Source organism: Centruroides vittatus, unplaced genomic scaffold, assembly GCF_030686945.1.
Source record: "Centruroides vittatus isolate TY-2023 unplaced genomic scaffold, ASM3068694v2 contig_2604, whole genome shotgun sequence".
Taxonomy (NCBI): Eukaryota; Metazoa; Arthropoda; class Arachnida; order Scorpiones; family Buthidae; genus Centruroides; species Centruroides vittatus.
The window spans coordinates 430,624-445,825 of record NW_027121655.1 but is presented as its reverse complement, the minus strand read 5'-3'; the positions used below and the strand labels follow the sequence as shown (position 1 = coordinate 445,825).

Genomic DNA, 15,202 nt, shown 5'->3' with positions numbered 1-15,202 from the left:
TTCAAGCTCATTTAAACTTTCCGTTGTAAACATGGTTGAATTGTTGTCTTCTAGAACTTTTATTATGCTGGTATAATCTACCAACCACGAATATTTATTTATTGTAATGTGTTTTTAGACAAATATTGTAAACCTTTTGCACTCTAATACAAACCTAAGCCAATTAAACTCAAAAAATGAATAAATTTATTCAGTTAAGCAAACTGTCCTTGCCAAGAATTAAAGTTGTTATAGATTACTTTTTAAAAACACAAAATTTGTGAAATTAATAAATACTGCATATTTTAACATGCATCAAATATTAAAATTTTTATACTGCGTGTATTTGGATAATTTTTCCTCTCATTTTTTTATGTACAAGTCAATGTTCTGAACCTTTCACTAATGAAAATGTTCTTGTATAATAATGAGTTTACAGTAATGAGAAGACACTGTAACTGTTAAACATATTCCATTAGCAAATGAATTAACTTAGTGTTATTAACCTGTATTAATTCATTTAGGTTGATTTGAGTTATATTAACTATATAATTATGCAATATATTAAAATCTGATATGATTTAGTAATTGTAGACATTGATTTGCAATAGCAGATTTTAATCTAAAATTGAAAATTTATTTTGAAACATAATTAAGAAATTTTTACATTAAACTGAAATTAAAATTTTATTTCAGTTTAATGTTTTCAGTTTATTTCATTTTAGTTGTAATTAAGTGAGATAATTCAAGGAGTTAAGTTCAAATTTATTTTTTTAATTCATTATGTTTCAATATGTATCATTAGATATATAATGAGTTTAGAATGTATAGAATACAAAGTTGACATTTTAAATAAGTTGGCCCAACTTTTCTTGCTTATTTTTGATTCTTGAATTTCATCCAAAAATAATAATTGAACTAACTTTTTAGTATATTCAATTACAATAAGCAATTATTTATTGTGACATTGTCACAATGCCGGGCTGCAACTTTTAATCATATTTTTAATTTATTTAAAATATATGCTCTCCATCTCAAATTAGTAGTGGCTTGCCCCTATATATCATACTCTTCCTTTTACAATAGTCATGCCAGTCATCTATTAACTGCTTTCAGGGGAAAAGTTTTCTGAATTGAAATAACACGACTTTCAGTTTATCAGGAATTCATATATAGTTAATCGGGGCCACCTGCTCCCTAAGATTTCCATATCTGGTCTAGGATTTTGTCTATCTAATTCCATTCTTGAGATTAAGGAAAGACAGACAGTAACAAATTTTTCAAATCACAAAAATAATGATTACATAATTAATTTTCTTCGTAATTTCCATATGCACATACACGCTTGTTCCAGCCATAATGCTACTGATGGAAACGTTTCTAGAATTCTTTTTTTCAATAGCCTGTTTGACAATCTGTTGTATTAGATTTGATTTCTTTAATGATGTCAAATTGCTTCCTTCTCATTATTTTCAATTTTGCATAAAACCAGAATGTACACAGTGACAGTTTGGTTGGAATGCTGGTTGTAATGTGCTAAAAGTTATTGGATGTAATGTGTGAAGGGCACATTTGTCATGACAGAACACGCTACTCAAGCCATTTGAGTTCTTTTCTATCTAATTGATTCTCTCAAACATATGTTTTAATGTGTTTTTTACAAAGCTTGAAACAAAATTTCACATTTTCACTATGCTCAAATTTTGCTATTTTTAGTGAACATCTCATACATGGTGCATGCACACGCGCACACTGATATAGATGAACGTTACTATGTACTGGATGTGCTAATGTGCACAAATGCATAGGGAAGGGTTGCTGTGATAAGTTCAAACTATGGTGTTTACATTTCATTCATTTAATAGTAGTTCCATTTAATTCATGAAGTTTTTTGTATTGATCTGCTAAAGAAAAAAGTTAAATTTATTAAAATTTAATTGCTATTTTAATTTTAGTATTCTGATTATTTAATTTCAGATGACAATTAGATTTTAAATTTATATATTGATACTATTTTCTTATTTAACAATTTATGAAATAGTTGTTAATATATGTAAATACATAACTTCTATGTTTATTTTGTAAATTCTAATTAAAACTGTTTATTACAGTCATGATACAAATGAGGATGTGTTTATTCATCAGGTAACTATCTTAAATAAAATTAATAACATTTATTTAATTTTACAATATATAATAATAAACTGTTTATTATAATTGCTTTTAGTCTGCTATAAAAAAGAATAATCCGAGAAAAATGATACGAAGTGTAGGAGATGGAGAAGTAGTTGAATTTGATGTTGTAATTAGTGCAAAGGTTAGTTTTATAACACTCAAAACTAATAAAACTCAAAAATAAATTTTATAAATTTACCAATTACTTTTCATATATATATTATTGTTTTATGATTCAATAGGGAAATGAAGCAGCAAATGTCACTGGACCAAATGGCAGTACTGTGCAAGGCAGCAAATATGCTGCTAATTGGAATTATCGTGGTCGTTGGTCTGCAAGAAATAATTTTCCTCCTTTTAGGCAAATGCGGAAAGTAAGAATGTTAAAATTTTAATATTTCTCTGTTTAAGAAATTACCCTGTCTATACAAATTCGTATCAGTGGAAACTGCTTTAAAAGGTCACCTTTGGGACACAAAAAAAGGCCTCTAAATAAAGATGACCTTTTTAATTATGAGAGCAATTAATTTTTCTTTTCTCACTTAAACTTTATAAAAAGTTATTTATTTAAATTATCATCTTGCTTAAATTTTTATAAACTTTAAGATAAATAGATCTGTTTGCACTTTGAAATAATAGAATTCAATATAGTTCACTATTTAAAGTTTTATTGTACAAATATTAATTTATACAATGTTTTTTTATAATTAATAACTGTTAATATAAATGAAGAATAAGTATATTCTTTATAGAAAATAATTATCTAAAAATTTCCAAATAAAAAGCTTATTTGACATTCCTTAAGGCAGTGGTTCTCAATCCGTGGTTCTGCGGAACACGAGTGCTCCGTGAAGTCACTTCAAGTGTTTCACAAAAAAACAAATATACAATTAAAAATTGTTGCAAAAGAAAAATCAATACAATGTAAAATAATTTTTGTATGGGAATGTAATTAGCAAACGCCAGTGTCATCATGTACTAGACAGAATGCGCTTGATTTCAAAAAGGTTTGTCACCCCTGCTTTAAAGCTGATGTAACTGCTCTGCGGAAAAAAAAATGTCAAACTTTAGTGTTCCCCAACTTCAAAAAGATTGAGAACCACTGCCTTAAGGAATTTATACTATATATTTGTGCAAATTATAGCATGTTTTAAGAGAAAATAGCTTGCTTTTGCATTTTTCAAACATATCCTGTTTTATTTATAAGAGCTCTCTCTTATAAATAAAATAGGATATGTTTGCTCTGTTTTATAAAGCCACTGTATCTGTTCAATGTAAATTAAATGTAAATGTATAGATATAGTAACTATTCAGTGATATCTCTGTGGTAGCCAATATTAAAAATAAAAATTCTTCCAATACTATAAAAGAAATACAGTATATTCTTAATTATATGATAGTTATTCACTAGGGATAACAACACAACTTAGTTTGGTATTAAGCTTAACCTTAACTGTAATTTATCATTGCAGAATATTTTTGATGCTTACAAAATCAAAACTAAAAACAAATTGAAATAGTCAATACAAATTATTACAGTGTAATTTTAATCATAAATTATAATAATCACTACATTGGAATATTTCTTTAATATAATTAATTTAAAGAAATATTCCAATGTACTGATTATTATAATTTATGATTAAAATACACTGCAATAATTTGTATTGACTATTATTAAATTTTTATGTACATGAAATAAGTATTTCAGGTTGTAATTGTTTGTTTTTACGAAATATGCTGAATTATCTATCCAATATTTTAGAAATATTTTTGATATCATTGTTAATTGACTGTTAAATCATCATCATAACTTAATAAAGGTGCAACAAGTTACTGACCATTTGCAGTGTCAAACAGTTGACCATTTAATTGCCAAACATTTTCATTGAAGTCGATGGAGAAAAAAATCGGCAGTTTCAAAAACTGGTCATTATGTAGCAATGACTGACTGCAAAGCCAGTTTCCACTGTATTTACTTCTGCAATAAAGCAAATTACATTTTTAAAATTTTAAGAATTAGATTAACTGCATATAGGAAACATTGACTTTTCATATATAATAGATTTTAAATGTCATTAATTAAAAGTTCATCTGATTTCATCATATAACAAGCAGTTATTTTTGTATAATGTGTTGTAACTGCTTATTTTCAGAGTCCTAATATAGATAATATTTCTCAACGCTACAATGAAGATGAGGGTAAAAATTATGCACCGCGTAGAAGTTCTCAAAGACCATTTTTTAGAAAATTTTTTCAAAGACCACCTGGTTCAAAAAACTCATATTCAAGAGAAAGAGGGGATAATGAGGTAAGCCAATGTAGTTTTAAATAAATTAATGATTTATGACTATGTAAAACTATTGTTATATGTAAAGTTAGCAAATTCTTTTTGCATTGAAAGACATGCTCAAAAATAAGCAAATGGAACTAGATATTCAATAATTTTCAGTGAAAGAAAGTAAAAATGTAATCTGTGTACTATGTTGGCGCACTTTACATTTTTTTGGTCACGATATTGTTTGGTCTGCTACATCTCAATATGGCATGTCTCCCTCTCATTCAGCTTTCTCTGTGTTACATCTAACTGTATATTTCTGTGCATCATTAGACTCGTTTATTTGCTTCATTTTCTGACAGATATATTATCGTAAATGAGCCTAAAATTTTTTTTTCAGTTAAGTTCCAGTATATAACTATCAAACTAATTATTGGCATTACCAGAAATTATGCAGTATGCTGAATTAATATTCTTGCACTCTTGAAAAGAGATGTAATATTTCTGTAGAAAAATAGATTTAGAAATAGTTACTTTCTAATCAAAATTTGTTTTATTAAACAAAAATTAAGCCTATACAAGAAGTCTTTTGTAGTCTTATGGTAGAGTTGACCTTTTAGTCAAAGACTGTATAGTCTTAATTTACAATTACTCTCCTGGCCATTTTTATTAAATGTATATTATATTTTTACTTGTGCCATTAGCAGAGGGAAATTTTTACAATATTTTGCATAGTGAGGAGGACGAGCAACCTCTAATAAAAGGTCTAAGACTATTACTTTCCTGAGGTGTGAGAAAGGACAAAAGACTTTTTATAGTCTTAATTTTCATTTGATTTACAATTTCTGTCATATTTCAAATGATTATGCATAATTTCAGATTTTATTTCTTAAAACTGATAGAAGTCAAAGCTGACTGGTATGAGAAAAATCTAAGACTTTAACAGTTTGTTTTATTATTTAAAAAAATCCAAAATATATATACTTTTTTTTTATAAAGCAAGTTTCCATTTTCCAATAGAAAAATTATAATTTAACACTTTTTATTAAACTTCATTTATTGAAAATAAATAATTTCTTTTATAAATACAGTCAATCCTCTGATTTCGAACGCCTCACTTTTCAAACAAACTTTTGAATTTATTTTTATCCCAGTTGCTGTACTATAACTCAGTTGCCGAACAAGCTATTCGGCAGACTGGCCATTGATGGTCAACTTCCTATGCTAAAGAAAGTCAATGGCCCAACCAATCAATGACAGGACTACCAATTCGGAAATTTGTGGTGCTGAGACATTATATATTATAATATTAATATTTAATACTAGACAGTTAATTAAAACTAAAAATAATAATTAAAACTGGCCTTTACAGTGAAACTAAAATTAAAAATTTCATTTAAAAATTGAAATCAAATTAATTGAAACATAATATTTCAGAAAGTGTGGATAAAGTACTTGTTATCAGACTTGATTTATTTGGTTATATTTCATGCTGGCTGTTAGTTGTCTCTATTTATAGCACTTCTTTGTAAAGTGTTTTTGATTTTGTTGGCAATGACAGAACATTTTGCTTTTACTATATATATAATATAGATAAAATAATATTATATGTACTATATTATATTGCCTTTATAGACATTTTATGCATGAAAACAGCTAAAAAGGTAAAAAAAAAGTTTTCTTTTGGGAGTTGGAACGGATTAACTCATTTTATATTGTTTATGGGGAAAATTTGTTTTGGTTTGAGAACAACTTTTAGGAATGAATTAAGTTCAAAACCAGAGATTTGACTGTGTTTTATTTCAAATGTAGATCCTGGTTTCTTTAGTTTATTGACTAACAGAAATTTGAATAAAAATAAAAATGTAGTAATAGGTTTTTAAGGTATTGTTTATTTTCTCAATAAATTATATAGATTATGACGTATGAAAATGCAGTTTTGTTTTGTTGTGTTTGAATTTTAAGCTCTATTTATTCTTATTAATACTTAGTAAAATCCTTTTAAATATAAATATGAAATTTTTTTTCTTTATTGAAAAATTTTCCTAAAATCTCTTGTTAAAACTTTTTAAAAAGTGTATAAAATATAAAAATTACAAGTTTTTTTCCCCCCCTGTTCCATAGAACAAATATATCTCACGGGTAGATGATAATCAGCGTTCTGATTATAACAGACGCCAAGGTCCACCTAGACGATTTTTCCGCCGTTACTTTAGGCGTGCTACTCGCAGGCCACGTAGTGATACAGAAGGAAGTCAAAGTGGAATGGATAATGATGGAAAAGACATGGTAAATTTTATTTTCTTTAACCAGATTTGTTATATTAACATGTTTAATATTTATGAAATTTTATTTAAATGAACTATCTCTATTTATAGAGAACAATCTAGAAAGTTATTTTGTGTCTGATAGTTTCCAGTAGTTATTTTTTTATTAAATTTGCTTAAAATTGAATGGGTTCTTTTTTCAGAAATGCAAAAAAATTTTTTCTAGCATTGTAGCCCGATAGTGAAAGTTTACTTGCAAACTTGTGAATTAACACATTACACTATAAAATAAACTAATTTAATACTAAACAATTTAAAAATTTCTGGTATTAGGATTCAAATGAATTATATAAAAAATTTGTTGTTGCTTCAAAAAATCTTATAAAAGTTTAATGTAATTTCTTAAATAACTGATTCCTAAGTGTTGTGTCAGTTCATTGTTGTTTAAAATTTTTTTGTGATAAATAGATGCCTTACACTATTGAACAATTTTTTCATAGTGGATAGTTATATAAAGAGGAAAATTTACTGAAAATATGGTAATATGGTTTACGCAAAAATATTCTGAATCATCTGTGCCTATAAAGGTCTGATTTTTACAAACTTTTTAATAAGTGGCTTTTTGTGTAGCAAGGTCTAACAAGAGTTGTCATGAGTAAAAGAATTATCTGTGAGAAAACTTCAAGACATTCAGATTATCTTAGTGTTCTGTTCATACAGCTAAGAAAAGAATCAGGTTTTGGCTTATAAAATAAGGATTATTTTTGAAATATTGAAATTCTGAATAAATGTTCAATTGAAATGTTTCTTGCAACACATAACTGGCTGTGCTTGTTGCACTGCTTCAGTGTTTCCAAATTCATTGTGCTACTTTACAAGAGCTCACTTTATTTGATCATTTAATCGATAAGCACCACGGCTCGATCCACCCGATGGTGGATGATCAAGTGAAACTTGAAACTGTGATAAAGCAAAAGCTTTTGGTTGTAAGCAGTATGAGTAAGCCACAAGAAACTTCATTTTCTTGCTTTTTTTGCCATGAAAAATCACATCAGGGCTGCCAGTTTGACACCCCCTGCCTTACTCTATTGCTTTTGCATATCAGTAGAACCAAATGTAACAAATTTGCTCTCAGTCAGATTATTGTTTTTGCAGTATGTGTAAACAGGCTTACATTTTTAAGTTTAGAATGTATACAATTCATTAAAATTATCATGTTTTATTAAACTTTATGATGGGTACATTTCTTCCTAATAAAGTTTGATGTCTGTCTTTAATATACTTTGCAAATGCTAACTAACTTCACAGCTTTGTACCAGCATTTTCTGAAGTTTCTGTTGCATGTGGCTGCTTAAAGCTGAAGTATTCACTTTGGATACTGGTGTAGCCCCATTTGTAGAAATTGAGGATGTTACCTTACTCCAGGTGTGTCAAACTCATTTAAACAAAGGGTCATTAATGCGACTGGTAAGATTCACGTGGGCCACGTCACATTTACAAATTTTCTTAATATTATAATTTGAAGTGAGAATGCAGGAATATATTTAGGGCAATTAAAACACATTATGTAGTTCGGTGAATTCAACTCAACAAGATATAATTGCTATAGTATTGCTTTTATTTAAACATTTATTTTATTTAATGTACATATTTTATAAAACTAAAATTAATTGTTTTCACCGGAAACTTGCCAGTCCTCCTAGTTTTCCAATATCTGGATTCAAAGACTGAGAACAATCTTCATTATGGCATATATATGTTTATCAGTTAATCTTGATCTGTAAGCTGTTTTATTTAATTTCAGAGCATCGTGGCAGTGGGCCACGAAAAATCACATCAGGGCTGTTAGTTTGACACCCCTGCCTTACTCTATTGCTTTTGCATATCAGTATAATTGGAGTCATTTCATCTGTTCCAAAGGATACCTAAAAATACAAACAATTGTTGTTTACTTATGGCATGTAAAACAATATTGGTTTATAAGAAAAAGACTATTTTTTTTTCTTCTCATGACACAATTTTTTGGTAAATATTAAGAACTATCTGTGGACTTGGTTTAGTTTTGTATGTGAACATTAGGATTAGTTATGCCATTGATAGACTTTGCAAGATTTGGTGTAGAGAACTAAGTTTGTAGTAAAATCAATGATTTTCCATTGGTAATTTATAGTTGTTTATGTAAGTTGTTAAAAGTAATTGTCCAGATTGTTTGCACTTGTTAGTAACAACAATATTAATATTTACTCTTAAGTTCATATAACTCAAATGAAGTTTTACCTGTTAAAAACTAGAAGTACAGCAATAATACTCTTTCAGCAACCTGAACCATATTTGCAGTAGCACCAGGCTTTTATCATAACTTTCCTTCTTGAAATCTGTTTGAAAAACTATGACACCACATGCTTATGTGGTGTCATAGTTTTTCACACAATGCATGCTCCAGTTGCCAATAATGTTTTCATTTACCCTGCAAGAAATAAGGTAAAATCCCACTTTTAAAAGCTCTTCTTCAACCAAGCATTGTTTTCTGCCTAATTCTTCTAATTTAAGGTATTCTAATACATTGTTTAATGGTAATTGCATAATAACATAGAAGGATATTGAATACTAATACAGTTTACAGGTGGGAAAAGTAAAGTGCATACAGCCAACACAAACATCTATCACTTTTTCACTGAAGTCTAAGCATCCTCTATAGGAAGTGGCACTTCCCAGTATATAATTAAACAATCTCTAGTTGTAGTGCAGGCAAAAAATAAGCATGACATTGAGTCAAACAACAGTCAGATGTTATTCTGGGAGAGGTTTTGTATAGCATTTTTTTGTAATTTCTGGGCTAGTTTATTGACATCCTAGCATACTTGATTGGTAACTGCTCAATGCCAGAAGTCTGGAGATGTGACTGGTCATAAGAGAATGGCCACACCATATACAATAGAGCATCGATTATCAGAACCCCAATCAACTGTCACATTGGTTAATGACCGCGTTCTAGTCCAAGGTCCTAGAATATATTCTAGGACCTTGGTTCTAGTCAGCAAATTTAAATGTCTGCTAGTGATGTGGCGCTACAATATTTGGCTATATCTTGGCTACTTTAATATTATTTTCATTAAATTTTTGCATCTTTTAGCTGGCAACACTGGCTTGACCATGAAAGAGAGGCCAGTATTTAAACGGGGCTTAATTTTATTTAATGACTCTATCCAATTGCTGTTTTTAAAATGTGTGCGAGATTTAGCGGCAAAAAAACAAGAGTCAGCTTTGAAGCAAAAGAAAATTTTGGACTTCTTTTTCTAATGTATAGGCCTATTTTATGTAACCCGAAAATATATATATTTATTTATTTATTTATATTTTTTTTGTTTTGTACTGTGTTTATTTTGTGCAAAATAAAGAAATAATTTTTAACAATACAATAGCGATGATTATTATTTAAAAAAAAAATTTTGTTAGGCTTAGCATCGATGAAAATTCAATGCGAAATAGGTTAATAGCAATATACTAATTACATGGTATATACTAATATACTATACTAATAATGTTTATTCGAATTGTTAAACACAAGATCGTGTTATTAACTCAATCACTTGGCTTTTGACTCCACCTTTGTTTAGTTGATACGGTAACTAATTTTACACGTTTCGGGCTTTTGCCCCTCATCAGTCAACTAAAAACAAGAATAGGATATACAACATTAAAATTACTTTTACAAATAAATTGCATAAATAATTTAAAATACACATATATATGTTACACATACCAGGTTTTTTGCCCCCCGATATGGCACTTGTACACGCTTAAGTCTGTACATCACAAACCTGAAGAATAAGGTGGTTATAGAACTATTATAAAATTCTTTTATATCTGTTTAAAACGGTAAAACGAGGTATCAAAATACACAAAGCAGAACAAAAACTTACAGTTGGTTGTATTCTATTCTCTTATCAGAGACAATGAATGTGTATTTTCTAGGCTCGTTCAGTTCACTATAAAGTTCTTCCGGGTAAATTTCTTCTCATCTGTTTGGTATAATTGGACATTGCGGAATAAATTGATATTTCTTATTGTTTGTTATACTCAACATTTGCATAATCATGTAGAGTGGTTTTGAGATGAATCAAAGCCCTCTGGTGGTATTTTGATAGAAAAATTAAACTATAATATATTCAACTAGTTTTTATTTATATTTATACTTAATTTTTGTTTATGCAATTTTTTTGAGTTTATTATTGCTAAGCTTTCTTTGAATTTTCTATTACATGTCTTTTTCTTTAAATAGAATTTTCGAATAAGCAATCAGGCACAACACAGTTTCTTTACGACTGATACTAATAATGTATTTTTTTCATACTTTTCGGTTATCCGTTTTTTCAGTTATCCGACCAACCCCAGTTCCCAATTGAGTCGGATAATCGATGCTCTACTGTAGATACTTCCAGGATATGTATTTACTGTTCATCTGTCTGTGTCCAAGCATTGTCTTTCCTGTAAACAGCCCCTAGATCTGACAGCAATGGCAACTAAATTGATTGCAGGATCCTTTTCAATTTTTCAACTTGCATGTGTGCATTCTATAAGATACAAGATAGTTGATAAGTTCTTAATTCTAATGGTTCTTTATGATAGAAAGCATAAATATTACTGAAATTCTTGATTTAATTTGCTGTCATATATTGCTACTAAGCTATAAATTTTATTGATAAAATGTGTTTGCATTTCTGGAAATCAGTATTTTCAGAAGAGAACTTGATTCACTGACTTGGTTTTCTATGAACATTTTTATCTTACTTATTTTTCAAGTGATGATAATTTATTTGCAAATGTTATCATCATTATTAGTATTATTAAATTTGTATTATTATAATAACCCTTTTTAATGTAATTTTATTAGGAAATTAAAGAAAAATCTCAAAGTCATCAGAACCATTTGTCTGGAAATTCTCGTCCTCGACGCACACGCAGAAATTTGACTTTAGATAGAGGAGGTAGAATTCGAAGATTCTCTAAAGAAAATATGAATTCTGTAGATCCAAAATCTAAAGATCTAAGTGATAATTATGGGATGAATTTTTCATCTCAGCATTCAGAAAGAGATTTGAATTCAAGAATTTCTAAACCTCGTAGACCATCGTATAAAAACAAGATAGCAAAGAAAAAATATTACAGCAAGCGATCCAATAATCCAAACTTAAAATCTTCATCCAAAGAATCATCTGAAGAAGCAAAAGATGATGTTACAAACGACGATAACGATATTTTTATTCAAGGAAATTCGTATAATAAATCAGATATGATGATAGAATCGTTATCACATAAAGAATATGTTACATCTGCCCTAAGTGATATTACAATCAATAATTCTTCAAGAGAGAATGAAGCTTTTAATTCACAGCAAATGAAAACAGAAAATTCCAATGACTCTGTTTCTCCTATTACAGTCAATTCTGAAGAAATGCAGAATTATGAATGTTCAAACAATAAAATAGAAATCCAAGATGATAATTCTGAAAAAGAAATTGCATCGAAAGAATTCTATCAAGTTGAAGTAGAAAGTAATGGTTTGAAGGCTGTTGAAAGCACTAAATCTGAAAATGAAGATTTAGTTCAAAATGAAGTAGTTGAAAAGTGCCACACAGAATCGGAATTAATAAATTCGGAAGTTGTTAAATGTAACATTGAAGAAAAGGAAAACAAAACTTCCTCAGAAGAAATTCCGAAAGTAACAAGTAATGAAAATGGTCCTTCAAATGAATCTACTGAAGATACAAATGTTTTAATAAATGACGTATCTCAAAAGCAGACTGAAAATAAATTAGAAAAAGATGAAAACTGTGAAGAAAAAATTTCAGCAGCGGTGCTTGATAATGTTGTTGATAATGAAAGTAAAGATACTATTGTAAATTCAGATAGTCAAGAAACATCTGTTTCCAGTGAACCAATTGACACGCCCGTGTGTGCATCTCCTCAAGAAGTATGCATTTCCAAAGAAACTGCTAAAACAGAGGATAAATCTGTAAATCTATCTGATAAAGAACTTAGTATTTCTGAAGAGAATAATGGAGCAGGTGATACATTACAAAGTGCATCCACTAATGAACTTCCTATTTCTGAAGCAAACAATGGAGCAAGTGACACAAGTATTTGTCCATCTGATAAAGAACTCGTTTCAAGCAGTGTTTCCGAATGTGTATCTCCTGCTTCTGGAGATGGAGTAACTGCCTCTGACAGTCCAGAAACACTAACCGACGAACTCTCTGAAAAAAGCACAGTAGAAGAAAATCAAACAAATGCTTGTGCTAGTGGAGATCCAAATACTACTACTCCTCCTTTATCAGTTCATAAACCAGTTATTTCCACAGTTAATTCCTTTGGAGAAAAGGTTGGAATTGAAATTATATAATTTTTTTATACTTTGTTAAACTGGATCATTGACTTGTTTATTTTCTTTTGTTTAGGCTGTTACTTCGTGTGAAGATGTTGGTGCCAGTGACACTCCATCTGAAGCAACAGTATTAGCATGAATTGTTGCATGTAATTTAAACTTTGTTTAAAAAATTTTATATATATATGTATATATACATATATATATATATATAGTTGTATAAAGGTCAGTTACTGTAGAATTTAAATTTATAATATGCTGTTTGCTTTTTTTCAATACAAAAACAAAACAAAAAAAATAATTCTTTCCGCTATATAAAACTCATGAGGAAAGAAACATTCTGCATATAGTTCAACTGTTATTTTTTAATTTTTAACAGCTAAGAATGGCTGTTTTGAGAACAGTCTATTTATTTATATCTCTTTAACTTATTTTTGTCATAAATAAAACAAAAAAAAACAAAAATACAAATTTGAATAACATTATATATATATTATATATATATTTGTTTCATGTATTTGTACAGAAAAAAAAACTGGATTTGTTTAAAGTAAGTGATTTAATAAAAAGAAAAAAAATGCTCAAAGAAAATTATTTGAAATTTTATTATACATTAACTGATTTTTACATAAGTTTATATAGAATCGCTTAATATTCTGTTAGAGTAGTTTTTATTCAGTTGAATTTTTGAATCTAATTGAAGCTCTAAATTGAGAAATGAAAAGTTATTGCCATGTTAGTTTCTAAGATCGGTTAATGTTACCTATGGTTCCAAGATGGCGACTCGTCTCCGATCCCAACAATCAGAAGACGGAACAGTGGGGACGCACATTCTAACCTAACCTATTCTAATAGATTACCATAATTATTACCAACAAAATATTTAGAATAGGTTAGGTTAGAACATGTGTCCCCACTGTTCCCTGTCTTCTGATTGCTGGGATTGGAGACGAGTTGCCATCTTGGAACCATAGGTAACATATATCCTAGACAAAAGATTTTAGGTTAATTTTCTAGTAGAAATCTCTAGATAAGCCGTCTACTGTTTTTCTATGTCGAAAACATTAATTTTGCTTAGCAAAATTGTTAGAAAAACTTTACATATATAATAAAAATTAAACTTCGAGAAGAAAATATTTTATAAGGCTATAGCTTTTATATAATTACATCACTTGTGAAATGACAAGGAAAATTAATCAATGATTCATTTGCTGCTAAGTGTTTTTTGATAGTTTATTAATATCAGTTTTTATTAAACAAAAGAAATTATTCATTAAAAACACCAACTGTAAAGAAGAAATATTAAAAACTTTGTAAAACTAATGTCCAAATAAATTGCATGAGTTTTTAAAGAATGATATATTTAATATCACCAATATACAATGATAAATTATGACATTGTGTTTTATTTATTATGCAACTAACAAATATCAAACCCTTTTTATACTTTTGGAATAATTAAGGTTTTTTAAATTATAAAGATCTCTCCATTTTCTGATAAATCGTGTGCTTAAGTAACCGAAAATTCTATTTTTAATTGAAATAACAAATAGCAATGTTGTTATAATTTACATTTTAAATTAAATATCTTTCTTCTGTAATTGACAGATTAAATAATGGGTTAAAATACAAAAAAACAACTTATCTTTGATGATGATATTTTTTCAGTTTGTGTTTTGAATTAATGGTACGTACAATAATGATTTTGCCAATTGTTAATTCGAAATTTCACTTTGTTAAATATCTATTTGGCTGATCAGCTAATGAATTATTGTAGAAATTTACATTGCATATAGTATTAATGTAAAAATAAAAATTGATAATTTAATTTCTGTTCATTATCAATAGAGCTGTTTAGTTTCAAATATCAGTAGTATTTAATGATAAATTGTTATTAGATTGTAATTAAATTTTCCTGTAGTGTTTTTATATAACAGTTTTGAACCATTAACTTGTCATTCTGAAACTCGTTTCGTGTAAGTGTGAAGAAAGGAAATTCTCCTTTTTCGTATCTTGTTCTCGAAGTATGAAGCCTTTCCGTTTTAGTTAAGTCTTTTCTGCAGTTTTCACTATGAATTCTCTCATACAATTGGTTCTCCTTTTAAAGTTGAGTTTTA

At 28.4% G+C, this 15,202-nt stretch overlaps 1 protein-coding gene across 1 annotated transcript in view; it reads left to right on the top strand.

Moving 5' to 3' along the window:
• The window catches only part of LOC136971575 (putative uncharacterized protein DDB_G0282499), a 37,452-nt gene extending 23,896 nt beyond the window's left edge, over positions 1-13,556 (top strand). Inside the window, exons 3-9 of the mRNA XM_067266040.1 lie at positions 2,091-2,124; positions 2,207-2,296; positions 2,397-2,528; positions 4,311-4,466; positions 6,558-6,722; positions 11,595-13,082; positions 13,159-13,556. Coding sequence (XP_067122141.1) covers positions 2,091-2,124; positions 2,207-2,296; positions 2,397-2,528; positions 4,311-4,466; positions 6,558-6,722; positions 11,595-13,082; positions 13,159-13,224 — 2,131 coding nt within the window. The 3' untranslated portion in view covers positions 13,225-13,556. The remainder of the gene's footprint in view (positions 1-2,090; positions 2,125-2,206; positions 2,297-2,396; positions 2,529-4,310; positions 4,467-6,557; positions 6,723-11,594; positions 13,083-13,158) is intronic.
• The last annotated feature ends 1,646 nt before the right edge of the window (positions 13,557-15,202 follow it).